Source organism: Varroa destructor, unplaced genomic scaffold (assembly GCF_002443255.2).
Source record: "Varroa destructor unplaced genomic scaffold, Vdes_3.0 BEIS01000007.1, whole genome shotgun sequence".
Taxonomy (NCBI): domain Eukaryota; kingdom Metazoa; phylum Arthropoda; class Arachnida; order Mesostigmata; family Varroidae; genus Varroa; species Varroa destructor.
Genome location: NW_019211460.1, coordinates 36,601,868 through 36,628,414, shown reverse-complemented (window position 1 = coordinate 36,628,414; position 26,547 = coordinate 36,601,868). Strand labels below are relative to the sequence as shown.

The 26,547-nt window shown below is 41.4% G+C and overlaps 2 protein-coding genes across 6 annotated transcripts in view; both read left to right on the top strand.

Moving 5' to 3' along the window:
• Nucleotides 1-19,773, top strand: part of LOC111253591 (insulin-like growth factor 1 receptor) — an 86,271-nt gene extending 66,498 nt beyond the window's left edge. For 4 of the 5 annotated variants that reach the window (XM_022813223.2, XM_086976143.1, XM_022813228.2 and 1 more), the window contains 9 exons: nt 2,912-3,216; nt 4,459-4,696; nt 5,091-5,263; nt 7,548-8,332; nt 8,569-8,981; nt 9,688-10,136; nt 11,929-12,276; nt 12,628-12,896; nt 13,818-19,773. In XM_022813223.2, the coding sequence (XP_022668958.1) occupies nt 2,912-3,216; nt 4,459-4,696; nt 5,091-5,263; nt 7,548-8,332; nt 8,569-8,981; nt 9,688-10,136; nt 11,929-12,276; nt 12,628-12,896; nt 13,818-15,423 (4,586 nt within the window). In that variant the 3' untranslated portion in view covers nt 15,424-19,773. Of the gene's footprint in view, nt 1-2,911; nt 3,217-3,502; nt 4,254-4,458; nt 4,697-5,090; nt 5,264-7,547; nt 8,333-8,568; nt 8,982-9,687; nt 10,137-11,928; nt 12,277-12,627; nt 12,897-13,817 lie in introns of those variants that run through there. The other variant, XM_022813229.2, reaches the window with a different exon arrangement.
• Nucleotides 19,774-24,813: 5,040 nt separating this feature from the next.
• Nucleotides 24,814-26,478, top strand: LOC111254671 (uncharacterized). Its single transcript, XM_022815762.2, has 2 exons — nt 24,814-25,343; nt 25,853-26,478. The coding sequence occupies exons 1-2, from the start codon at nt 25,114-25,116 to the stop codon at nt 25,998-26,000; spliced, it is 378 nt and encodes a 125-aa protein (XP_022671497.1). The 5' UTR covers nt 24,814-25,113; the 3' UTR covers nt 26,001-26,478.
• The last annotated feature ends 69 nt before the right edge of the window (nt 26,479-26,547 follow it).

The following is a 26,547-nucleotide window of genomic DNA, read 5'->3' as shown; positions in this document are numbered from 1 at the left end:
TAAGGCACCTATGCGATGCGAGCTCTATGTTGTCACAAGCACACGTCCTCTCTATCCTCTACACTTCAGCCGCCCACCAACGAAGCATGTCAGCGAAAACCTGTTTGTCCTTTCAAATCGGCTACGGATAAAAGCTTCAGCCTGAAGAAGATGCGCATCGAATTGTCCAATTAGTCTACGTGGTAGGTGTCCTGCGTTTTTACGATGTATTCTAATTTAGTACGTTTATTAGCCGGGAACCGAGGGAAATCGTAGCAAATAAGCAATTGTATTCAAGAAAATTGCTTAAACAGTATAAATTGCGCGGTACTGGCACGAATGCTGACAAACGGTTTTTGCGAGCGATCACATGGCTGTTCAGCATTTATCTGCAATAGGAGCATGATTGTACATAGTACACGGCCGTAAGAGAAGGTGAAATTTAACTCAGGCTTCGATGCCCCACCGCAAATAATGCTTCGAGTAGTTTCTTGTAGGCATTTCAGTTGAAAGAAGTACATTGGGTGCGATGTTACTGTGCTAGAGTAATTGTCACCTGGGGGAATCGGTGTATAGGCTTAATGTGAAATGCCATCCAGTAGTTCAGAGCGTGCTGCGTGTGCTTGAAGGGGAGCTAGCGAGCTTCCTTGATCGAATTGCTGAGAGCCCTTGTCATCGGTGTCAATATGCTATCGGCGATGGTGGCCACTTGCATTTTTCGACGCTACTTTTTTCGGTTCAGCTCGCGCTATTGCCGCCGGCCTTGTTGTAGATTTTCCGAGTGTTCCATCCGTCCTCCGCAACGATAAAGCGTTAAAGTGCGCGTATCCCACAAGGAAAGTAGAGAAGGCCACAGACGACACCACTCTCGAAATACGGCTTGCTAGGACCAATAAGTAATTACGTTTCTTGTTTTCCTATTTTCTTGGGCTTTGCTGAGTCGGTGGTCCGTTGGGTCGGCGGGAGTGGTTCGAACATTTCCAGAGGGGACTTCGCGCTGCTAGTGGATTCTCTAAGCTGAGAAGAGATCGACGAGCGATGGCGAGAAGGACAACAAGTGCACAAAGGTCATATTGTCTGACGAAATACATATCATCCTTTTTAATCGTTGTTGTGTTCCGAGGAGTGAAAACTACACCGAAGGTGGGGCAGCTGGTTGTTCGGTAGCCAACGAAAAAATAGCAGCAAAAAGGTGGAGACGCCTTATACCGGTGCTGATTCACGTTCTGGCGATGCTAGACGTGGCTAATCTCGACAGAAGCTGTTACTGGTATAACCATTGCACTTCGTTTTGTCGTTGGCCATCCTGACTTCATAGTAAACGTAACCAAATGTGGTGTCAAACATTATTTTACCTTTGGTGATCGCCGCTGCTTAGACAAGCAGCGGTAATGATTAACAGTGGCCACCGATCTATCCAAAGTGTAGCTAGCTAGTGGTCCGTTTCTATCGCAAAAAGAAACCTAGTAAATCGTCGAAATGAAATTTCTATGAATCTTACGCCTTATTTATGTTGTTTAATTATAGTAATGTGCTAGTAGTTTATTGAAACATTTGATTAGTTAGTTAAGGTTAATTTTAGGCTTTTATAGTTCAGTACTGAAATGTACGCTGTCTTGCATATTGTTTCATCTATAGTGTCGACGGTTGGCTGTTTTATCACTCCCATCTTATCACCCCCGTGTGTCCTAAACCTGCTTCTAGCGCTCTTTGTGAAAGTAAACTGTGCAGATTTAAAATTCAATCAATCGTGCTATGGCAGATAAAGGGCTACCATGAAAAATGGCACTTGCCATAGGGGCCTTTTAGGGCTCGAAAGCCTCTTAGTAGATGTACGAATTAAAGGTAAACGGTATTAACAGTTTGCTGCATAATTACTAAATAATCAGGCAAGATATTGAATTTTGTTTATATTATTTGTCGATGCTCGTTGTGTTATTTGACAACATATTTGGGCAAATGAAATTGCTTTTCGATTGCTTTGCATTAAAATCGATAGGGGCTATCGAAAGTATCACAATCAATCGAAAAGTCGATACGCCACCATCGCTTAGTTCTACTACCTGTCGTGTCCTTACTTATCCTTTACGTATTTTGCAAACTTCCTATTTTTCGTGTGAATTTTTTCATGTATATGCCACATGGCAAATGCCTTTATATAAATCTGCCTTTATACAAAAAGTTTTCGAATTTAAAAGTTGCCATAAACAAATAATGTTTTTGGCGATTGCGTTCACTAGGTCCTATAGGAACTAGGTCCTTTTTTCCGATAGTGACCTAACAGAGTTTCCTCTATAACAGGGTTTGAATATACTGACAGATTTTTTTTTCAAATAAATTCTTTTTTACTGCCAAGCACATTTTTTTGTTAACACTTCATTCAAACACTTTTCCATTAATTTTAGCCAGTATTTGTCGGTGATCACCAATGAATCTAACTTACGGCAATACGTACAGTCTGATATATGAAATTGCGCAGCCCCGAAGCGTACTTTTGCAGCGTGAGGTATTTTAATCGTTAAAATCGCAAATTTTAGTCGTTAGCGAGTGAGTCCGTGTTACGAAGCTGCTGAACGCCTTCATTCATTAAGCCTACCATACAGATCAAGCGTATTCCGGAAACAGTGAAGCTGCAGCGTGGCCGTCTACCGGAGTCTACTTTATACTGCTGTGTACATAATAGCTTATTTGTGATGTTTATAGCGTTATTATCTACATAGCTTATAGTAGGCACATTGCCAAGCCCGTCCAAACTCAGAAGCGGTATTTTTTCATAATCTGAATCCGGTTCAATACGCAGTTAGGTTTGACCCGTCCACAATATAACAAATAACTTCCTATATTCGTATGCTTAACTAGCATAGCATTAGGAACCTATTATCTACTAACTAATAATTGTAATTTTTTTTTTGTCAATTGATTAATTTTGCAGTATGTCCAACAGTAGAAATCAGAAACAACCCGTCGAACTTTGAACAGCTTCGAAATTGTAGTGTCATCGAAGGCAATCTTGTTATCGCTGTACTTCAATACCGAAATCCGAAGAAGCCTGATGAGCCCGATAATCTAAACTATAGCTTTCCTGAGCTCCGCGAGATAACCGGTTACGTGGTAGTATTTCGCTCGCATCTGAACAACATGACCCGACTTTTTCCGAATCTAGCTGTTATCAGGGGAATGGATCTATTCGTTGGTCAATATGCGCTGGTCATCTACGAAAACCCACTCATGACAACGGTAAGCAACGCCCTACGTTTACTTGTATAGCACTGACAGACCAAGCAATCATTATCCTGCAAGCAGACCATGCTTAGATTCAACTACTGAACTTTGAATTGAATGTAATAGTAGTATAATCTCATGAACAATAGTTGCTACTCCGGAAAAACTAATCCGACGAGGAGGTTTAATAATGGCTTGTTTCTTGTATGGATAAATTTATATCTGAATAATTAAGCACTATTAAGAGACGGGATGTGGTAAATATTTACCTCGAATCCTTTGCTATTTACGAATATAGTGGTGATGGAGTGACACCAGAAAATAATACTGAGTTCGGAAGCAAACATGTTGTCATTTGGCGCGGAAAATTGGCGCCCAATGGTAAAGTTCCTGGGAAACAGCATTGTTCCACTGCAGCATAAATTAGGAGGTTGAAGACCTCAAACGGATAGTGCGGTCACGGAAGCTTTAGGGGCGAAGAGAGCGTGGACAATGTTTTCTGTCAGCCCAACATGAAACCTTTCCGAGCGCGTGTTGTGAAACTATAATGAAAATACTGAATATAAGAAAGAGGAGCAAACATCGGTTCCGTTTGGAGTGATTCCACAACTAGAAATACGTGTGGTCTATCCTAAAAATAATTTGCGCGGCGATTATCAACACGAAACTGACTTGGAGCCTGTCGTCGTTATTGGCGAAACCTAGATCAGGCTCAGTAGCCTACCTACCCGAGAAGAAATGACGTCGGGTAGGAGAGAAGCCAGCTCCTATGGCAATGCCGGATGGATGCGCTGATGCTCGTAGATGGACCGGTTGGAAAAAGCTATTAGCTAAATAGCAAAGCGTCAATTTTAGTAGACTTTTTCTGGTCTCACCTATGTGAGTGACAGCATACCGTGTATTCAACAATAGCGCACGACCTTCTCAACACAACCAGGGCTTAAGACGGAACTGAGCAATGGCTTCCGCCCATATGTTCTTGGTCAAGTTCATCTGATTTCGATTGCTTTCATATCTTAAATACGAGAGGTAGCTCTCAGGGCGCAAAGACTGTGAGTATGCAAATAATACAAAACAATATGCTTAAAATTAAGCGTTTTTTTTTTTCTTTTTTTATTGCTTAGGAGGATTGAATAACTACGAGCAGATGATACTTTGTAAATGTATGCCATTTTACAAATAACTTTAGTTTTTAGCACTTAATAGATTGCTGCCTGATAATTTGACATTAGCTTTATTTCAATTCCTCTGCTACAGTTGGGTTTGAGGAGTTTAACGCACATCATGCGCGGAGGCGTTCGAATTGAAAAGAATAATCGCTTGTGCCACGTGGATAGTATCGATTGGTCTCAGATCACGCAAGACCCGTCAGCACCTCCAGTAGACAACATCTACAATCGAGATCGGAGCATCTGTCCTGGCTGTCAGAGTAGCTGTCCTCCGGACAAAACAGGACAGAGTTACCTTTGCTGGAACTACGAAACCTGTCAAAAAGGTAGCGTGACGGTACCTAACACTATAAAAGTGGTAAAAACGCCTTCTGTTCATGTACTAGATAAAATTATATACAATATTTATTACAATGGTGCTTTATTGTCTACGACCGACGAATCGTTGTAGTGAGACCACATTCTGGGCTTTTTGGTAGCAAAGCGTCGTTTCAAATTATTGAAAACCGTTCAACTAGTACGATTAGAAGATACGCATATTTACAGCACGTAGAACGTGATCGGTATTGAACAGATCTTACGATTGCCCGACAGAATTTTTATTATTTTATATTATTTATATAAAATAATAAATATATATAAAAAATATAATAATATTTATATAATTACTATTCGCAGACCAGTTTTACTGACGGTATGGACTTTTTCAATTCTTTGCAGTGTGCCTATGTCAAAGTCAAAATGCAACCTGTACAGATGATATGAAGACGTGCTGTGATAAGCAATGTCTTGGAGGCTGCAAGAGCCCGAATGGCACGCAGGACTGTTATGCCTGTCAGAAGTATCGATTTAAAGGACGATGTGTTGACAAATGTCCTAGTAACACGTATGCGGTAAGTAGTGTCATAGTTGCTGGAGCATCATTAGCTAGCGCGACTTTTCGTTTCTATGTTATCAGTTATATTTGGCAGTGGAATATAGCGCTTCTCATTTATGGCAACATTCGTTCTTCGTTTTCCTAAAGGCAAAGATGCACAACAAACACTGCAATATAATTAAAGAGTCGGGTCCAGCGTTCTGAGATTCGAATGTATATTGAAATTAGCTATATTTCTTTGACATGGTTTACCTTTTCAACTTAGAGAAGCTTATAGAACTGGAAATCGTTTACTGCAAAGCAGACAGATTGTTGTTAGATGAAATAACCGCACACGGTTTTTTCTCACTCACCACTGGACAAGAGCGCTGTTGAACACAATTGATCCTAATCAGCCCGTCCATATACGCGTATTCATATATATAATATTCACTGCCACGACTTCCGTCAGCCAAAGGCCGATCCGGCAGCCGATTTGCGGAGCTGCTCAGCTCCCGGAGTGCTACCCAGGGCCTAAATTTCAAAACACTAAATCGTGTGCGTTCGATTTCGCGAGCGTCATAAAGTAACCTTTGGCCGTCTCTCGTTTTTTGTAAAACAAAATTATACCAAAGAGCATGTACCATGCTTTTGTTAAGGTTTACAACTGGTGCTAGTGCTACAAGGGCAAATGGGTACAACATTATTACTCAACACGACGCATACAAGTGCCAGGGAATCGCCAAACGACCCCCGGGAAACTTTCAAAAGATTGAGACGTCTCGCGTGAATCATGTCGGACAACCTTTAGGGTCTCAAGAGATCATTTGGAAGCGATAATGCTTAGAGCAAAGACTCTATCGAAAGGGCTGAATTACATAGTATGTAAGGATCTGTCAATTACTGTCGCAGAAGAATCTTGACGCAGTCAAAGGGGAACCGGAACGCATGCGAGTGATGACCAAATATGAATGTACAAGGTGAGGAGAAAGTACAATTGTTCAAATAACGCTTAAAAACCGACCGAATAAATATGCCAGATCGAAATGATATGCTGAATGGGTTTTACCGTCATTAACAACTATTGCCGAGGAGTTTTAGGAAATGCTATCCGCCAAAGTAAGCCTGAACGGCACGGGTTATTTTTTGTTTTTATCACGATAAGGCACCACTTCGCACGTTGCTTCATTCTGCCAAAAAGCTTAATGTCTGTATTACTTCAATTCCCGTTTTCACAGTCCGATTTAAGTCAATGCCCGGCGCTGCCTTTAAGTATTGCCTCCGACGGCTGGCCCCCAGAACTAATCGAAGTGTTTACATTCAATTTTTAATCATTTTACAAACAATCTCTATGTTTCATCGGAAAGCACGTTGCCACAAGCCTATTATTGCCATATATTCATTAGATCCGGTCCTCAGCACTTTACCCCTGTGAACGTTAACTATCTTCAAAGAAATACCTTCCACGATAGAGAAAATTTAGAAAAAAATGAAAGCAGGACTGGCGTGTAGTTCTACGATGGGGCCTAAAACCTGTTTTGAAGACCCAAAGACCTGCTCGATTTGTTGTGACGCGCACATTAAGTGTTAGGCTAAACGAAATAAGCGTGAGAAATTGATGTGTAATATTTTGACCCAGCAGTAGGCGCACATGTCGTTGGGCGCTTAACACGTAATCAAGTTAGTACATCTACCCAACTTCATGAAATTCAGACTGGAATGGATGACAATGTTGACCGCAAGTCTTAGTCGAAAATGTAGTGATAACGATTTGGCGGTTGTGAGTTAGGGCGACAATGAAATGTAGATGGTAATGTTTTTGATACTAGCATGATTCGTAATTTATGAAGGACTCCCTATGATAATAACGACTATACCTAATAAAAAAAAGATGTTTGACTCTTCAGAATAAATTGTGGCCTGTAAAGGCAAAAACTGATTATCAACACTTTTTCTTACAGCACAAATGCTTTTAAATATAACCATCAGGCAAGATATATTTTAATCTTGTCTGATTCTGACTTTCATTTTACTGTGGCGTTATAATTTTTGGTTTATGACTCACAGTTAACGGCGTAGCTCTTGTACTTATCTTGAGATTTTATCGTCACCCGACTGATAAGTGTTAATTAAACAGGTAGGACAAGATGTACGTTGCAATGCGTGATTAAGCGTATTTAAGCCACAATATTATATACAGTTATACGATACACTATCGCAAATAGTTGAATTTATACTATCTGCAATCTGTATTTGTAAAAAAAAAATACTGCAATAGGTTTTTGTGAAAATCTAAGTATTTGTTTTTGTCCTATACTCAGTTGAATGGGCGACGATGTGTAAGCGAGACCGACTGCAGAAACTATACGACGGCGCTCGTAAAACACTTTAAGGCATTTAACGACAGTGCAACAGCTGAGTGCCTACCACAGTGTCCCGCTGGTTACACAACGAAGCAAGGTGCGCCCCACTCGTGCGAAAAATGCAAAGGTCCCTGTCCACATGTATGCACCATGAATCGTGCGATTAAATCTATTCATGACGCCAAGTCACTTAAAGGCTGCACTATAATCAATAGTGGGCTGAATATCGAGATCACTTCTGGCGTAGGAGTGTCTACGGCTCTTGAAGAGTATTTGGGTAATATCGAGGAGATCCAAGGCTACCTAAAAGTGGCCCGAACACCTTCCCTAGTTTCGCTTGCTTTTTTCAAGAATTTACGGCTCATAAACGGTACCCAAGCGGCCACCAACTATTCAGTCCTTGTGCAGGACAATGCCAACTTGCAGGAGTTTTGGGATTGGAAAACCAAGCCCAATTTCAGAATCAAAACAGGCAAGCTCTACTTCCATCACAACCAAAAACTCTGCTATAAGACCATCGAAACCTTCAAGAACAACTCGGGCCTTTCAGCCCTTGTACTAAAGGACCAGGACGTTAGCGAACGAACAAACGGAGACCGCATGCCCTGCGATGTTGTCGAACTGCCGATGAGGATCCATAAAATTCGTGCGAAGAAGTGTTCCGTTGAATGGGATACGCACATTGAAAACGTGTTCGAAGACCATAGGCACCTGCATACGTACACGGTGTTCTACGCGAGAGTGTAAGTTCTCGCTTTCTGTGTAGATAGTTAGCGCACATCGTTCTTTCTGTACCGTCACGATTTCTTTGCTGTTACTCACTTAGCTTTCCGACTGACAGGAAGGTAGTAGTCATCGGTAAATTCATAAATAAACGCATCACATATTTACTACATTCACACTCAATTTAGTTCCTGCTGTTTTTTTCTCGTTACCGTTTCTTTGTGAATGGCACATCGTGTTCCGATTTGTCTTTCAGTGCCGAAGACGTAAATGTGACGGTATTTGATGGTCGTGATGCCTGCGGCTCAGATGATTGGTCGACTGCCTATAAGGACCTCGACGCAATGCGGTCGGAATCGGCCGGCAAAGAAGAGATTGAATTGAATGATCTTGAGCCCTTTTCGCGTTATGCTGTTTATGTGAAGACTGAGATGCTCATTGAATCAAGCAAAGCCGCGCAGTCCAAGATTCAGTATTTCCGAACGAAGATGGGACCACCCAATCTGCCGCGAAAGATTTACGTAGATTCAACTACTCCTCATGACATGGACATTCGATGGGACCCCCCTGATAAACCAACCGGAAAGGTCGAGTGGTACCTCGTCGTTGGATTGGTCCAGCAAGATATCGATGCCTATATGACACGCCGAGATTTCTGCACAGACCACGGTAGGTTTCCATAGACGTAAGGCAAAATAATAGCTTATCTATTTTCAATAATAATAAAATTGAATCCTACAGAGCGGTTAGTTCAGACAACTTGGTGCATAACTAACTAGCTTTGAGGTTCAAGCCAACTTAATCCCCCTCACTCCTATCAGCACGACGTGACTCAATAGTTCAGAAAGACAAATGCCTGCTTTGTACAGCTCTTCACTCTGCTTTGTTTTTTTTTTAACACTAAACAGGCGAACACAAAGCAACGACAGAATGACACAGCGTTAGTTATAGTAACGCCGATTATAAGAGTTGTTTCGTCCCGTGACGACAACAAAATGGCATAAACAAGAGGATAATAGTAGCAAAAAAGCAAATATCAATTAGTTACGATTGCATCGCTCACATACTTCAGTGAGCGACGAATTGTCGAAATGGATGGATGGATGCATGCATGTATGGCTGATGTTCTGTAAACAGGTAATGGGTGAGAAAGTTTCAGTTTTTTTTTCCCCATAATGAAGAGTGGATTTGATAATATGTAGATCGATTAGTCAATTGATAGAATAGAATGGCATGGACCCATTTGGATAAACGTTCCGAACAATTCATGGTACTATACAAAGACGTACTCTTTTTTCCGCAGCAAACCAGAAAACAGAACTACTGTCCATTTGCTACTTTATCATTAATACTATCTTGTTCATTGTCGATTTAGTCTATTCCCCTCACCCCACGACTGCACCCAAAACAGAGAAGTCGAACGCCACCCTTGGGGTTCTTGACTGCAGTAAATGTAAGTGTGATGCGCGACTGCGAAAAACGCTGAGCCGCCAAGAAAAACAAGAAGCCATGGAGTTTGAGGATGAGCTGCACGATCTTATTTTCCGTAAAAGAGGGAAAAAGAAATCTGGACGTCATAAGCGGAGCGTTCCGGAGAACGCGAGTAAAGAACCCAACGACCTAGATGATCAGACGACGACCGCGACATCGACGAAAGTCTCACAAAACTCACTAACTGCGATTGAGGAAAACTGGGGCAACATCCCTGACCACTACAAAAATTGCTCAAGCAATATAGAGGATGCTTCTAGCTTCTGTCGCTGGATTAGGGGCGATCGAACTTCGGTTTCTAATCTAAGGCACTTCACAAATTACATCATCGAGGTTAGTCAAATCATTGAGCCCATAGAGTGCAGTTTTGCGTGACAAACAAGATTTACTGTTGGAGTAACAATCTCTAAAGACAAACGCGATATGCTTCATTGCAACTAATGTTACATCTATGGTTTGAAAGTGGGTAATTTTTGAATAGTCTGCTTCTAGGGTTTGGTTATAGGTTTCTAATGCATAACTCGAACTCTGGCCTTGTATTACAAGATCAGCCGACTAAATTTTGAAGTTTTCATGCTAGGTTAAATCTAGAATTTTTATTTAAGCAAAAACGGAGAGGTAAGGATGGGTCTATGGAGGCATGTAAGTTTGCGTAACGCTATCACGGAAAACAATCAGCAGCTCAAGAAAGGAAATAATTTGTTAAAGGCTCTTTTGTACATGGCCCGAATTAATTTATCGATTGATCATCGAAAAATATCGATTGAAGGTCCATACTGCCCTACAAGGTGGAGTTATATGGGTCATAGTTGAAGCCGTACGTGAGCCATGAATGATTCTGTGTGTTATTTAACAAAACTAAGGGGGAGTTTCTTATTCTAGAAAGGGCTGTGATTATAGCTAGAGAAGCCCATGCTTTACAGTCATTTGCCGTCACGTGGGGCAGGGTGAAGATCATGATTCGAATCACGTTCGCATGAGGTATGGCTACGCAGTTTGAAGCAGATTTTTCAATGACCTAGTTACTGTCATATCAGTGAGTCGCATTTTGTTCGCATAAAAAAGTAATCTACATAGACCCACTATTTCGACACAGTCCCGCGTGCACGTGCTGTAAATGAAGTTTTTGGCGGTCATTTTTATTTGCTCCAATCTCCGCTCTACTTGATTCGCGACCTACGACCACTCACTAGTGGTTTTCAAAGCTTTCCTTTTTTTAATACGCAAATAACAGTAAATAATAAATACTCTCCAAAAGTAATCATTTGTAAAACGATTTTGGTAAGCGCAGACTCGTTAAAGACTTGTTGGTTAAGCGTTAAAATGATACCAGACCAAAGTTGCCAAAGATAGGGATTCAGGACAGTCGAAAGGTATAAAAGTGCGAAAACAAAAACTATTAACTTAATGATAGGTGCTCTTTCCCGCTGATTTCTGACAAAAATCAAGGCCTTTTACGCCATTATGGTGAATTTCGAATCTCCCAAATCTATACCCAATTGACTTCGCTCCACAGTAATATTCATTCTTCAGATTTCTTTGGAGGCTGCAGAAAACCGACAGCCGAAAATGGACCAAACTACAAAAGAACGCATTGCATTCCGTCGTGACATATTTATAGTGTTATTCTAGGAAAAAAACAAGTTTCTTCCAATACCAAATATAACATGTGAATGAAAAACAACTATGAGAAGCAGGCCGATAACGTTTGTCCTAATTTACACAGTTAAGTTTACGCTAGGTTTTTATTGTCCTGAAACCATTTCCAGTAGTTTCGTTTTGACCTAACGTTGATTAGTTTACATACACACGAACTTTTTTCGTATACAGAAAACACGAACTACTGCATCGTTGTACAACGCGGTAATGAATGAGAAACGTCGACAGTCGGTTAGTCAGTTCAGCGTCGGCTTTAACGAGAAGTTCCCGATATTAACTTCTATCGTTCTTTCCAAGAAAGTGTGTTATGGGTATTGACCATTTGAGGAACTTCCTTGTCGATCATCGATGTCTCCACTGGAAAGATTCGTAAAATCAAATGTAAGCCATTAACCAAAACTACTTTCGACGCTATTATCAACCATGCCACTTTGTAATTCTTTCTGCCGGCCTTATTTGTTTGTAGGTAGCCGCTTGTCATTACCAAAGTGAAATGTCAAGCGATGAATCTTGCCATTTTGAGACTGAAGTAAACATTGACGGCAAACTCGTAAAGACGTGCTGTTCCAAACCTCAACGAGTTGTCCAACGTACCCTTAAGCTGCGCGGAGCGGACGATGTCGACATTTCCACACTTCGCGTTGAACAGCGAGGAGTTCCGGCGAGTGGCGGGAATGTTACCTTGGAAGGAGAACACGCAGCCAGTGCGGGAAACCTCGGTGAAGGCAATGTCTTTGTGACCTGGGATCCTCCACCACGTCCAAACGCTTTCATTGTCAGCTATACACTAGAGTACATAAGAGACGTTGATGGAGTAAGTTTGCACTATTTGGTGCCAGCATTTTTAGCATACGAGGTTAAACAAATGGAAGAGAGATATATTAATTGACTAGTTATCTTAATTATTAAGTCTGATCAACTCTTTTTCGCTACTTTCTCCTTATTTTTGGGAATCGAAACTTCTTGTAGTTCATCGTTATTATCGCTAGGACAATGACGCTGACATAAACACCGCAGTTAGGCTACATAAATGATATAGTCTAAAAATTGCAGGTGTATTGAATGGTTCATGATTCTTGTTTGTTATGTTTGTCCTTATATAACCTAGGAAATCAGTAACGTCAGCAAGGAATAAAAAGAAACCCAACTTCATTGATCCTTTCAGGCTAAGGCCATTCAGATTTGTATCAACCATAAGGAATACCAACAAGTGCACGGTCGTGTACTGGACAGTTTAGGAGCCGGCAACTACTCGTTCCGGGTGCGTGCCACGAGTTTGAGTGGAGCTGGCAATTGGACCCGGTACGAAAGTTTCTACGTACGCGATACATCTGAGGGCCAGCGATACGTGACGCTGTTTGTCTCGATCGCGATCATCTTTCTTGTCATATTTGGGGTAGCCTCATTCGGGGTTTACCACTATGCAAAGAGGAAGTAAGTGGTTATCTATTTGCTAATATTCATTCAAACACGCTGCTAACTTTTTTTCGAGTGTTTCGAGTCTTACGTCCGGTGTCACTGTTAGGCAATTTATCAGACAGATGGCTGGTTCCCATCACGAAACGAAGTGTGTCTATGTTCGGATTCGAGCCTAGACTGCAATGTGCCGCTAAAGTTAGCAGACAAATACGCTACCCACCAAGCTATTACGAATGTTGGCATTAGTTAGCTAACCATTACGTCATCATAACAAGAGATCCGCACTTTCTACTAAATTTTTGAGGTTAGCCTTTCGTATTTTGGATGCTCAGGTCATCCTTTCTGTAAACAATTGAATTAAACCGAGTGGCTTTAAAAAAATAGTATTCTTTGAAAGTTAATTCTTAATATGATTTAATTTTTACAGTTGTTTGAAGGTTGATGGTGAGTCGATGTATTAGTCTGTTCATGTTTCAAAACGCCTACTAGATCGTTTAACAATCCCTAACATCTCGTTTTGATGGTGGCATCAATGAAGAACTAATGGCGTTAAAACTTTCTTAAGACACTCGTTTTATTAGAATGATGAAAACAACTTAACACAATAGATCCTTTTTTGAATCAAACTTTCACGTTTGTTATGTTTGGTCAACTCACATCTAGCAGAGCTTTTTAGATCATTTTTTTTCCTGAAAACTTGTTTCAACAGATACACTTTTGCAAGCAGAGTTCCACTAACTTTAAATGCAGGAAACAAACGTAGTATCAACTACTGGCTAATTTAATCGAGCGGGCAAATAGTAGTCATGTTACTAAGTTTCTTGATTTTCTTTGCTATTTTACTCAAACCTAGCCTGGATAGCTTCTACTGCTCCTGAGAACAGCCATTAATATTTACAATATTTTGCGCATTTTTTTTGAATGTTTATCTTCAAGGCTGAACCGAGGTATTCCTGATGGCGTGCTATACGCTTCGATGAATCCAGAATATCTGAGTACGTCGTACGAGCCTGATGAGTGGGAGGTTCAACGAGACAAGATTCAGCTACTCAATGAGCTGGGTCAAGGCTCATTTGGAATGGTGTACCAGGGAATTGTATACGAATTAAACGGCGTTCCAGAAACGGATTGCGCAGTCAAGACAGTCAACGAAGGCGCCCAGATACATGAGAGAAACGAGTTTCTACAAGAAGCGTCAACAATGAAACGCTTCAATTCGTACCACGTTGTCAAATTACTAGGTGTAGTTAGTAAGGGCCAGCCGGTGTACGTCATTATGGAACTAATGTCAAATGGCGATCTGAAGAGTTATTTGCGCTCCCACAGGCCTGACCAGGGAGAGGCCCCGAAAGGCGATCCCCCTACGTACCGCCAAGTAGTTCAGATGGCTGCCGAAATTGCAGACGGCATGGCATATCTTGCGTCGCTTAAATACGTTCATCGGGACTTGGCAGCTCGAAATTGTATGGTAGCAACTGACCTCACCGTTAAAATAGGTGACTTCGGCATGACCCGCGATATCTATGAGACAGACTACTACCGCAAAGGGGGAAAAGGCCTGCTGCCGGTCCGCTGGATGAGCCCCGAATCTCTCAAAGATGGCATATTCACAACACAAGGCGACGTGTGGAGTTATGGTGTTGTTCTTTGGGAGATGGTCACCCTGGCCACCATGCCTTATCAAGGCCTGAGTAATGAGCAGGTGCTCAAGTGGGTCATTTCGCGCCACATTATGGAACGACCAGATAACTGTCCGGATAAGTTGTATAAAATCATGAAGCTATGTTGGCAGTACATGCCGAAAACGCGACCAAAGTTCACCGATATTGTCTCCATGCTGTTGGATGAGACGCACGATAGATTCCAAGAGGTTTCATACTACACAACAACGTTTCGAGGAACGATGCGCCCCGAAGAAAATCTCGAGGATCGGCAAGGCACGTCAGGAGAAGGCACGCCCCTCGTTGTGGCACAGTCACACAAAAATGGCGGAGGACTCGCTTCTATCCGCGATCACAAATCTCCCAGAGGGCCGGACGCCGCCGGACACGACATAGCCGATCTTGATGAAGAGAGCAATCTTTACATTTCGGACGACGTTATCTCAGACGGTGAGGGCGAAGAGAGCGGTGGCGAGAACTCGGATAGCAGTGAGAGACATCCGAGGCACAAAAACACTCCGATGTCGTCGTTAACAAAGCACAACAACAGCGACTATGGCAGCGAAAAGAGTCCGACAATCGTTCCATTACTAAGCGAACGGGAAGCGATCGGAGATGGTCCGCCTGTTGTCATGTTGACACCAGCGCCGCGACCGGCGCAAAGTAGCGGATTCACGTCGCTCGCTGGTCTGACACCGATTGTGCAGTCGTTTGCGCCTTCAGATGGCAACGGTAGCACTGCAGCAAGCAGCGTACCAGCTGTTAAAGCTGTCGGTGGAAAAGTCCTTACTACGAACCAGAACGGAACACTTCCAACAACAGCAAATGGTCGCGCCTACATCCCACTCCATGGCAACAATAATCGTACAACGGCTTGCTAACTCCCGCTGCTATCCCTCCCCCCCCCCCCCCCCCCAAGCACTTCGCGCTTTGAACAACGGGAAGCCTCGGTAGCTAGGATCTGATGTAAATCACCACCATCATCGTTAAGCGCGCAGTTTAAAGACGCGTCCCGAGAAACAGCTATAGGCATACGAAACAACAGGCAGGTTTTGTTCCGGTATGCACTATGCATAAGTTAGAAGAAGAAACTACGGATCAACAAAAAGCTAGACAAACATGTTCAGAGGGGCGGAGACGACCAACAATGACGCGGTAACCGCGGCATTCGGCACATTATTGATCCAGGTCCATTGGAGTTGCGTCTAATTTTCGCAACGTTGACTCATCTACGTGCAATAGATGCAGTCAACGTGAGTCAACTCGCTGCGATAATGCTCATTTGATATCACTGGCGGTGGATATTGACTAAGAACGGACATTTCGCTCGATCCGGACGATTTTGGTGAACTACCATTCATCAGCAGTCGCAGCAAACACAGCAACAAGTGCGCAGCAGTAACGCTAAAAAATTTGCGCTGCCCCGTTCCTCGTCCTTTTCTTTGACGTCTTCCTCTCGTGTGTTATCATCTCGTGGGGGAAGAGTGAACTTCATCATCATCATCACTGCCAATCTTCTTGTTGCCTTTGTTGTTGCTGTCAGCAGTGCTTCATGTGATATTTTACTACTATTATTATTTATATTGAAGTTTGTATTATTCATGAAGGGAGAACATATATGGTAAGCTTGATCGTCCTAGGTATGACTGAAGAGGGTATTACATACAGTACAGGGTTCGATAAAAAGGCGAATGAGGATAAAACAGCAAACGGAATGAGAGACACTGCGCGGTTTTATTCAATGAAATGATCACCGTTAGGTTGGCAGCGATTCGCAGACTTCATATTAAGTCTAGGAATTAAGAATACCAGCTAGTTGTCCGTACCACATATACGGTGATTGCCATGTATGGTGTATGTATGATGTTCGTAGATGGCTATGTGGTGCTCTGTGTGCTTCAAAATATATAAGGCAAAACAAAGAATAAACCCTTGACATCCCTCTGATAAGCAGACTATCAGAGAGACGCAAATTATCAACAGCGAAAATGTGCTAAGGATTTCACGGTTGAGATGCTCATGAGTGCTTCTGCTCGTGATTTAACAACCACTGACTGAGGAAGGAGAGAGTAAGAAGTGATCAAATGTAGCATCGAATCAGCCCTTGCTGTGTGATGGCGGTAACAGAAATAAATTAACGAATCTGACTATGGCGTTTACAGAACCGTTGCTAACCATCACTATGAGACTACAAGACTGCAGCGTACTGCTCGGAAACCGTTACGAGCCCCATAAAAAGAGCAGGACAAGATATGAAACAGGAGTGCACACATAACAATGTAAGGGCTGATTGAATAGGTCCGGGATGTGTATAACTGTATGCAATTATCGTTCATGTGGAAAAGTTTGTCGGTCGGAAGTGGTGAGAACGGTACTCACAAATATCACTGGTGATGCTAATTTTATTCGAGGTCTTAAACACATGCGTGTGTATAAAGTCCCTCCACGCACCATCTACATCTAGGTACGTAAAGGCCTATCTCTAGCCTAATGTGTAGACAGATCCAGCGGAACGGACCCACTACGGATCGCTATGCTAATACTATACATGTATATGTCTACTTGTACTTGCGAACCAATGTGTGTGGATCCTATCTAACTGATGCGTCTGATCGCGTCGAGTATATATGTATATTCAGAATCTGTGTGAATGTCGCCGAGTCTATGTGTGCGTAGTTCCTTATGCTAATCAGTATGAGTGTAGTGACTTTTAAGAGGACAAAATTTACCATGCTGTATCGCAGATGTGACAACATGTAACCCGCGTAAAAGAACGAGAACATATTTACAAGTTATAAGATCTGAATAATTATAATAGTGTTGCTATATATGAAGATATATACACATCGTACATAGGGGAAAGCAGCACATCAGCACAGCCCATTACCAATTCAGTGATGCGTGCACGTCCTCCAAACTGATGAATCTGGTGCAATACCTATTCATCGTTTGGATCTCGCGTTGAAGTTCAGTGATGCTTACGCATGTGTTGTATACTGTACTGTATATATTCGATTTTTCCTGCAGTCCTTACCCTATCCTCCTAGTCTGCAACGAGACGATAGGTTTCCCTTCGGTAAACATTTGATACCAAATTCAAATGCTCCGCTCTCTCTAACCGTTTATTTTGATTTTACCAAAAAGGCGCTGTAAACACGTTCAAGCTTAAGGCGGTGAGGCTTCTGAATTAAGATTGACTAGATTACGTGAGTGCGAAATGTAATGCGACCTCAGTCGATCGCCGCTGAAGGGTTTCTTGTAGGATTATTTTTTATTGGTAAATGTTTGTGTCTGACTTATATACGTACGCACATCTCATGCGTGCTCTCAATGTTCGCGAACTCATTAGTTGATTTGGTAAGTTAGTGTACGTTGACACCAAATAATTTCTCTGAATGCCTTCAATTGTCCCAAAAGAACATAGGTATGCAATATATTTTATATCCGAATATTGCAATGATAACCGGGGCAACTCGTTAAATGTTACCATCAATGTCGGATCGACCCGAAGAGCTGCAGCGAAAGCCTTGACCACTATTCGGGGATTGGTCTTCTAAAATTCTAAACGAAAAAAAAGGATGTATATAGCAGAATACGCAAACTTGTTTTAGTCGAAGCGCATTGCTCATCTCCTATGAAAATTAATAAGCACACATACAATTATAAAACTAATTTTCGTACATGCCGCCAATTACCACAGGTGTTGCGAGAATATATTCGCTAGGACCTGGATGTGCTGCAGTAGTTTCGGATCGCTACTGCCCAAATTGGTGCTGCCTGTATACATCATGTTAAAAAAAAAAAACGTCTGAAAGAGCCATGTTTGGTACTCTAAATAATTGTTGTCTGTCTTAATTTATTGCTTATCCGATCGACTGAAATCAATTAGTTCGGTTTGTCTTCATAAGCATTTTAACGATGGCGGTCATTCCGATTTCCTCTCAAGGGTAATCTGGATAATGTGCAAGACTGGATTTTTATATTTTGTCTAGGAGGATGCGCCGTTGTTAGGCACAACTGGTCCTTCGAATCGAAGATGAACACGACAACGAGACATTTTAAGCCTTAAATCTGGTCTAGCGACACAGACTGTAAAAAATGCCGTTAAACTGTAGTCGACAATTGCATTTATTATGTTCATAAGTTAATTTGTTCTCGTTTTGTACTTCATTTTGTATAACGTTTCCCTTTAGTAATTTGCGTCTAGCAATTTCTTACAAATTGTTTAATAATTTATAAGTATTTAGAGAAGACGTTCTTTTAGGATCGAATTGCAGTGGAAGAGGTGTGAGGTCCTGCCTGTCTCAATTTGTAGTTTGGCGTAGAAAACAGAGTGAAAGGCTTATGACTACCCCAAACGACGTGCATCGCAAATCAAGCCAGTGCTTTGTTTTTCAACGGCAGATCGTTACAAGTTGAAACGCAAACGGAAGATCTTTTCCTGGTAGATATTGTCGGTTGGATAGTTGAATGCATTGAACACACTGGCGCATCTTTCAAAAAAAACTCTCGTACATATCTGTCCCGAGACGAGAACGCGACGTACTCAGCGAAGACAGCACGCCATTACCTCCGGTCAATCGATAGTTGAGTGACATTTCGTGTTAAGTAGTAAAGCCAACAACAATGCTATCACCACGATTGATAGATACCGAGAAGTGGACAACTCGTGACGCTTTGAGGCGCACTCGAGTGGCTCATCCATGACACATGTAGATAGCATCATCAAAAAAAAATTAATAAATCGGCCAGCAGGCAAAGATAGCCACAAAACCCTGACTACCGTTAATAAGATTAAAAGAGCAAAAGAGGAATACCATTAGAAACACAGTCGAAGACCGGAATGATGGCTGAGTGCGGCTGTCACATGAAACTGACATCGCTAGCTGAAGCGCTGGGGCTCATCGATAGTTTCTTCCTTTCTACGGCGGGAAGAGAGTTTGATGATCGCAGACATCATGAAGGTAAACCTTGGGAGGGATACGAATTTGCGAATAGATAAGTGATCACAGACAAATGACAACAAGCGTGGAACATGCAGGTACCATTGTAAAAGTCAGGCGACAAAAAGATCTGATAATTGTAACAACCATATTGACTAACAGCAACAGCAACCATAGTAACACAAAAGCACTACAACGACAATGTCATAAGTGGCATATATACGTGAATGTAGATAATTGTACAAAGTCAGTCTGTATATTGTTAAGAGCAACTGAAATAAAAGGATACACTATTTATTTGTATGGTATAACATCAAAAAATTGTGTGTGTATTCCATTTATATACCGTAAATGTTTGAGTTCAATAAAAATAATGCGATCTATTGATGATACGCACCGCTGAGGCGGGCTGTAGTGCTTAACCTATTACGTCACCCTTCAGCATCAAACACGAGGGTCATCGATAGTCTATATAGTCACTGGCTCCCAGATTCAGGCTCGAGTCTGCACAGAACAATCATTTCTCGGGCGTGTCAGCTCTCGAAGAGATATAACATACGTGTCATTAACTTAATACAATTTACAAGGCCCTGCTAAAATAAAAATGGATCGGTCGCATATTATTTCCTTCGTTCCCAGCAGATCACAAAGTTTGAAGCCATAGATGCTTTGCGAACTTACTGCGCTTCGGGATCTCTTGATTTTATTCTCGTCTTCAAGCTGTGGTCCACTCCGCCCGTCTATTAACGGCCGTGGGCTCTATAGCAACAATCGTTCCTTCATGTTTCGTTGTAACAGATTCAGTGGCGCCTCTATTGTCGCGTGTAGATCCTTAAGATGTTCTTTATTTCTTGGATACTTACTTTTCTTGCGATTATGTTATAGAGTATCATCGAATAGTGTGCCTTTTCCATAAACTAATATCAAACATTTAAGCTGGTCCGATCACTAAATGCTCCTTTATACGGATATCAGTAGCTTTAGCCCATGAAACTTTCTGATGCTTTTGGCTTTATAGTATTTACGCAACTTCTTGTGTATACTATCTCCTAAATCCGTTTTAATTGTCATAATCAGGTTTTGATTAGGTATTGAGTTTGCTCTTTCTCCTGCCATGTTGATTACCACAGACCATGAATCACAGAACCATTACTGATGAAGAACGCGACGGATTCATTCTGAGAGTTTTATATCGAAATTTATTTGCTCGCATAAATTGATTGGTACCGGCTTTACTAGTCATCTGAAATCTATTTTGAGAATTAAATAATTTTTGAGTCGAAAGAAACAAAATAATGGCAAATTTGTAATGCAGAATTTTAATTTATAGTGTGTCGTAGTATTTTAATAGCGGTTAGCATCATACGTTCCTAGTCTTCGTTCACGGGCAACAGCACGCACTCCAGTTACTGCCTTATCATGATAAACTCTTTTCCATATAGTTAGCGTATTTCTATGGGGACTTCTTTCTCTAAGGCGGTATAGTTAACTACAGTGAATATATTTTATGCACCTAAGACAACTGGGTACAATCAATCTGCTAACCCTAGATTTTGCAGTGGGCAAACAAGGTATACATCTACACACGTACGGGCATCGTTTCAAAAGTTGTTATAATATGCTTTTTTCTTGGAACGGAATGGGATCACCTCCGTGATACAACGTAATCACGTAATGCCGTAACGAAAGCCACGTCTATAACTGTACAATATATTGTACGAAAATTATGGTAATAATGCACGCAATTACACAGTTCTCCTCTTATAACATCACGCGTTAGTTGTACCGTTCCTACTTTTGTTGCTTTGTTATTTCTGCGCTCCTTTCAGTTGTTGGCTAACAACACCTCAAGTGTTTCATTCCACATTCAAGCCCATATATATCCTGGTTTACATTGAAGTACATCATTCAAGAGCAACGTTAGCGATTGATAAAGACCGATTAGCATTCTTTAATCAATAAACAGCATGTTCGACTCAAGCAAAAAAGCAGCAACACTTATCCAATGCACAAAAAATAATAAAACACTTATTGTTTTTTTTTCAACCTCTCTATCTATTCGCTTCAATGTGGCTGTGCTTCCTTTTAAAACAAAATGAAGGAGAGAAATTGGAAAGGGACTACTTTACATGTTATAGCAACGGCCATAACAGGATGATCCGTAGGGAAATAATACGTAGAACCCAAAAAATTGCTTGCAAATATAAGTATAAGCGTGAGTGCCTTTTCAACGAAGCTCTGCCGCTGTCAAACACCTGGAACAACGCCAGCCATGCGGATCTTTCTTTACTCCACTGTAACATCCAAGATGTTCGCGACTCCATTTTTATCCATTGAATGGCGTTCGTTTGTGATGTTGCATTGCGGTTTTGTGTTAAGGCAGCTGCATGGAGACGACGGACCCCTATCGAAATAGGGAAATAGCGCCAAGCGCAAGGAGCTGTAATGATATTGAGCTAGTAGGGATATGAATGACGTATCATGGGAAGAGAGAAAGAAAAATTTCCTTTTAGAAATCTCGTTTTAGGGGTTCTCAGATGTTGTCCTCTTTAGCTTTTTTTTTCTTTTTGTAGCAAATTTAACGAGCGGGGGAAATGAACGAGCGACTAGATGCTACGAGAGGGATACCGAATAACCATCTTCTCAGTTTTTATTGGCGGACAGAACGACAAGATCCATTTTTTCACATGCCTCTTGTCCGCTAGGTCATCTTTGTGTGTGTAGTTTGTGCACACATGTGCTGCCTGCGATTTCTGTCCAGAGGAGCGCAAGACGGCAATTTTTTGGGCTAATATTGAGAAGGAATATATCAAATGACTCAACAGTTGAACTCTACTAAAATCAATATTATATGTCAAAAAATTCTTACATTTGTTCGAATCCATCCAGAGCTCCTAAATGGCCCATTAAAAAATAGGACACAAACAGGTGATAATAATAATAATCTAAAGTGGGAAAAATAGAGCTGGTTATTGCCACTCAGTTTTTGAACTTTACATAATGACAACCAAGTTGCATGGCTAAAAGCCTTACTTTGCAAATGAACCTGAACAACATTCCACCTCAGATTATAACACACACATATTAAATCCATCGGTGTTATATACGGAATATGTTTTGGAGAGTAAATATTGGTTGGCAAACAAACATACGCCATCTAAGATGTAATTACCCTATTTGATGGCAGTCTCTCAACACTGAGAGTGCCGATTTCATAGTTGGGTAATCGCGCAATTAACTACGTCTTACTGCTAGGAAAGCACACAGACGTAGAAATTGACAGATGCTCTACAAAATGGATCGAGAGCTATATATCTGATCGTAACTTCTTCGTGAAACTAGACACTTTGTGGAAGCTCTTTCCAGCATATCTATCGTCAGCAGATATGACCCAGTGCTCCAGTTTGGCTTCTCCCCGATCTTCAGCTTTTTGTTAACGACGACATAAAAGAGGTCGTCAAATGTCTCTTAAATGTGTATCGCAATTTTTCTGCAGGTCCCTTCGAACCCTATAGCGCGTCGGTTGATCTTGCCAAAAAACTGCAAGTTTACAACATGATCGATCGCGTACGAAAATGGCATTATGTACCTGATTGTATCAATTTTTCTTTTGCTTAGGGAGGCAGCACAGCAAATATTTCCTTAAAAATTAACCTTCTGATACGGGAGTTTAGTATAGGTTCGTGAGTCGTGACTGGGTTTAGACTTCGACGACCGCATCACTCAATAATAGTACCTTATATGGCATACAGATATTTCGTTTTCAAGACATCTAATTTTTATATTTAAATTCATTCAAAGTACTGATGATCTCTAAGCTTATTTGTTGTTCTTATGTGCGGCCTACTTCCTTTTCTTCTGTTTCTTGCCTAGACACCTAAAGATCACTGAATGAGTTTCGCAAGAATTTTCACTTGCAATACGTAGGAAATCTAAGCGTGGTTTCTATCCTTGTCATCTTCATCCCAGTACACGGATAATGCGCTGCTGTTCGTATGAGAATATTCGATTGCGTTTCCGCTAGTGGTGACATCAAATAAATACAAATGGCAACGCTTTGCAGAATATAAGATCGACTATGGTGCCTGAAGCGTTGCAGACTGCGCTCAAACGACACAGGTACATGTCCACCTTCTGCTTCTTATCTGGAAAGTTATTACGCCTCTAAAGCTATCGTGCACTTATTATTGTTATAGATACATGCAACGCAATATAGCAACATTTACGTACGTAAAACAGCAACATTGTACAAATTATAATTTGCCCAATAACTGTGGACGTCCTCTTATATTGGTGACGCAATGATTATGTGACTACTGTCTATTGTGTATCACCAAAAAAACGCATCATACTATTACTTATTATTTTGTTTTGTTCTCGCTAACCGCAGCCACTCATATATCGTTTCGAAACGAATGTAGCCATGTTTGCCAGTAACCTATTCCTTGAATAATTTTCAGAAAGTTATTGAAATAAGAAGCTGTAGGTTATGCTATTAACACAGCATCAGAGATAGCGAACGACGAACTCATCTTCTTGTGTGTAAGCGAACATAAATAAAAAAAAATTCATGGTTTTTTGAGATTTTAAACAGGCCACATCTGCGCAGAGACAAATCGCAACGTTAAGTCCAGCAAGTACCCTTGCGGGTATCACAAGGCTCCTACCATCGAAAAAATATAGAAAATAAAGCGCTCTTATTGGAAACAAATGTTCGTTAAACATTATCATAAACACTTTCGTCTTAGTTAGAAGGCCTTCTTCAAATATTTAATGATATTCGCCCGTTAATCAAAACGAAGTACGCGCCGGGTTTTGCTGCGTCGTTGAATGGGAAACTGTTACATTCTTCGGCCCATCCGCCGCGAATTCGCAAAATCACACATATGGCTTTGTTACAGTTCTGTTGTCCAGAAGTATGTATGTGTAAGTCCGTGCCAATATTCATCATGTGCCGGCAGATTTCAGCTATTATTCGACAACCGCTTCTCGCGGAACTTCCAGGTGCACCGCAGTAAGGCAGAGCATGTCTGTGGCGTGACCGCTTGCTTCCTTTCGATGCCAGCCATCGGCTTTAAGCCACCGGGGGCCGTATAAACGAATCCTACCTGACCGACTCTCTCTACTTTCAGCTTCGACTTTATTTGGACAGTGGCTTTTGCTGCGGTTTCCAGTCTACGCGACTGCAGGATCCCCTCACGTCCTGAGCCAGTCAGCTTATCCAAGAAAGGATTTTCTTCTGAGCATGCTTTTGTCCGTTCTTCTACTTTTCTTTTTTCCTCCTCCTCCCTTTCCTACCTCTCTCTCCGGGCCGTTGTCAGCGCCGCTCCGGTCGCTTGTCCACACAGGCGGCCCTGGGAAGGCACCGATGTTCTGCGGCTCTGATAAGCGGGGTCCAAACATTTTTCTCACACTCGTGACCATTGAAGCGTTCTACTATGAAGTGTTACCTTTCTTTGATTATAACAAGGCGACTCACTCAAGATAAGTTTCCAGCTTTTCCGCTCACCCACTGCGCAATGATCTGCCAGCAGCTGCACCGGCAGCTTAGATATAAATATAGCAGGCAGTCGGGCCAGGGGCCAGACCGGTTGCATCCGTCAAACGGATTTTCAAACAGAAGATATCATGGAGCGCATCACCTCTCAGGCGTTTTCATTACTTTTAGTGCTTAACATATTGGCCGTTTTTGCAAACGCAGCACTCTCGACGCCTTCAGGCCCATCGAGTGAGATCACCGTAAAGAATCACTGCATTGAACGAAAGGCTACCCTGGAAAATGTCGATTACCTTCAAGGACGCATTGATCGAGGAGAAAAACTCTGGCAACGCACGCGCAAGAATCTCGAGACCGCAAGGTAAATAACTCCCAAATAGTAAGATCTCTAATTATCATCAAAAACCAGCTACAGCGAAAAATATTAGCTCATCTAACGAAGATGGCGCTTCGTTCATTAAAAATCATCAAATTCATTATTATGATGAGTGAATTTACCCCTAGCTACAAATGATTGGTCCCTGTATGTGTGTTACCGCAAATATGTTCTACTTAAGCTACTACGGATAAATATACCACTTGCAGTGTAAGTGACCTAGAATTGATTAAAAGTTATGATGAAAGTATGACGAAAGCAATTCCAATGTTGATTGTTGACGTGCTTTAGTTCCATTCTGTGAAATTTATGCCAGGAAAAACATTTTTTTGTACTGACAGTAAAGAGAAAAATCTAAAAAATAAAACTATAACATGCAAAAAGTATACGATTAAATGTGACAGAGTTAAACTTCGATGCCGTGCTGTAAAAGAGAATAAAAACAAGAGCATTTCAAGGTTTATCTCAAAATATGAATTCCCAACTTTTTTTAGGGATGGACTCCGTCATCATGCCGAAGTACTGCAAGAAAAGATTTCTGCAGAAGGGGCTGACTATAGAATGGTGTGCCAATCAACAAAGGAAGTCGGTGAGCCCGGAAACGCTTTAGCCGATGTGGAGAAGGACAAGGAACAACGCTAGCCTCGGTACGCCTTACCTTTACAGAGACGTCGAAGGCGCAGCTGCAACGCGCCGGGTATGAGCGAAGAACTATCACCAACGTGAAGAAACCTACCGAGCTTTAAATAATACAGAAACTCCGAGTAGTTTACTGTTCGAATCATGAATCGCGGTAGAAACACAAACGTTAGATAAAACGGTGCTCAGAAGGCGTTCAAGCATTATGCTTACTTCGCCATAAATAGTAATGAAGATCTTTGCTCTTATTTCGTTTATATTTTAAATGCAACTGCTCGCTATTAAAAAATGGGGATAACAGAGAATTAATTAAAAAAGGCAAACAAGTCTCCGCTGGCGGTGGATTTCTTCTCGCACTATATCCAAAGAGTATGGTATGTAACTTATTTGATGATCCTCTGTGTTCTTGCACATATTATTTATATTAGTACGATGTTCGTTATTTCTAATGAGGATGGAATAAAAGCAGGATTATAATTGACACGGCGTTTCTCTTTCTATGTTAACGTAATATAAAATCATACTGCTCAGTTGTTGTCGAGCAGATCTT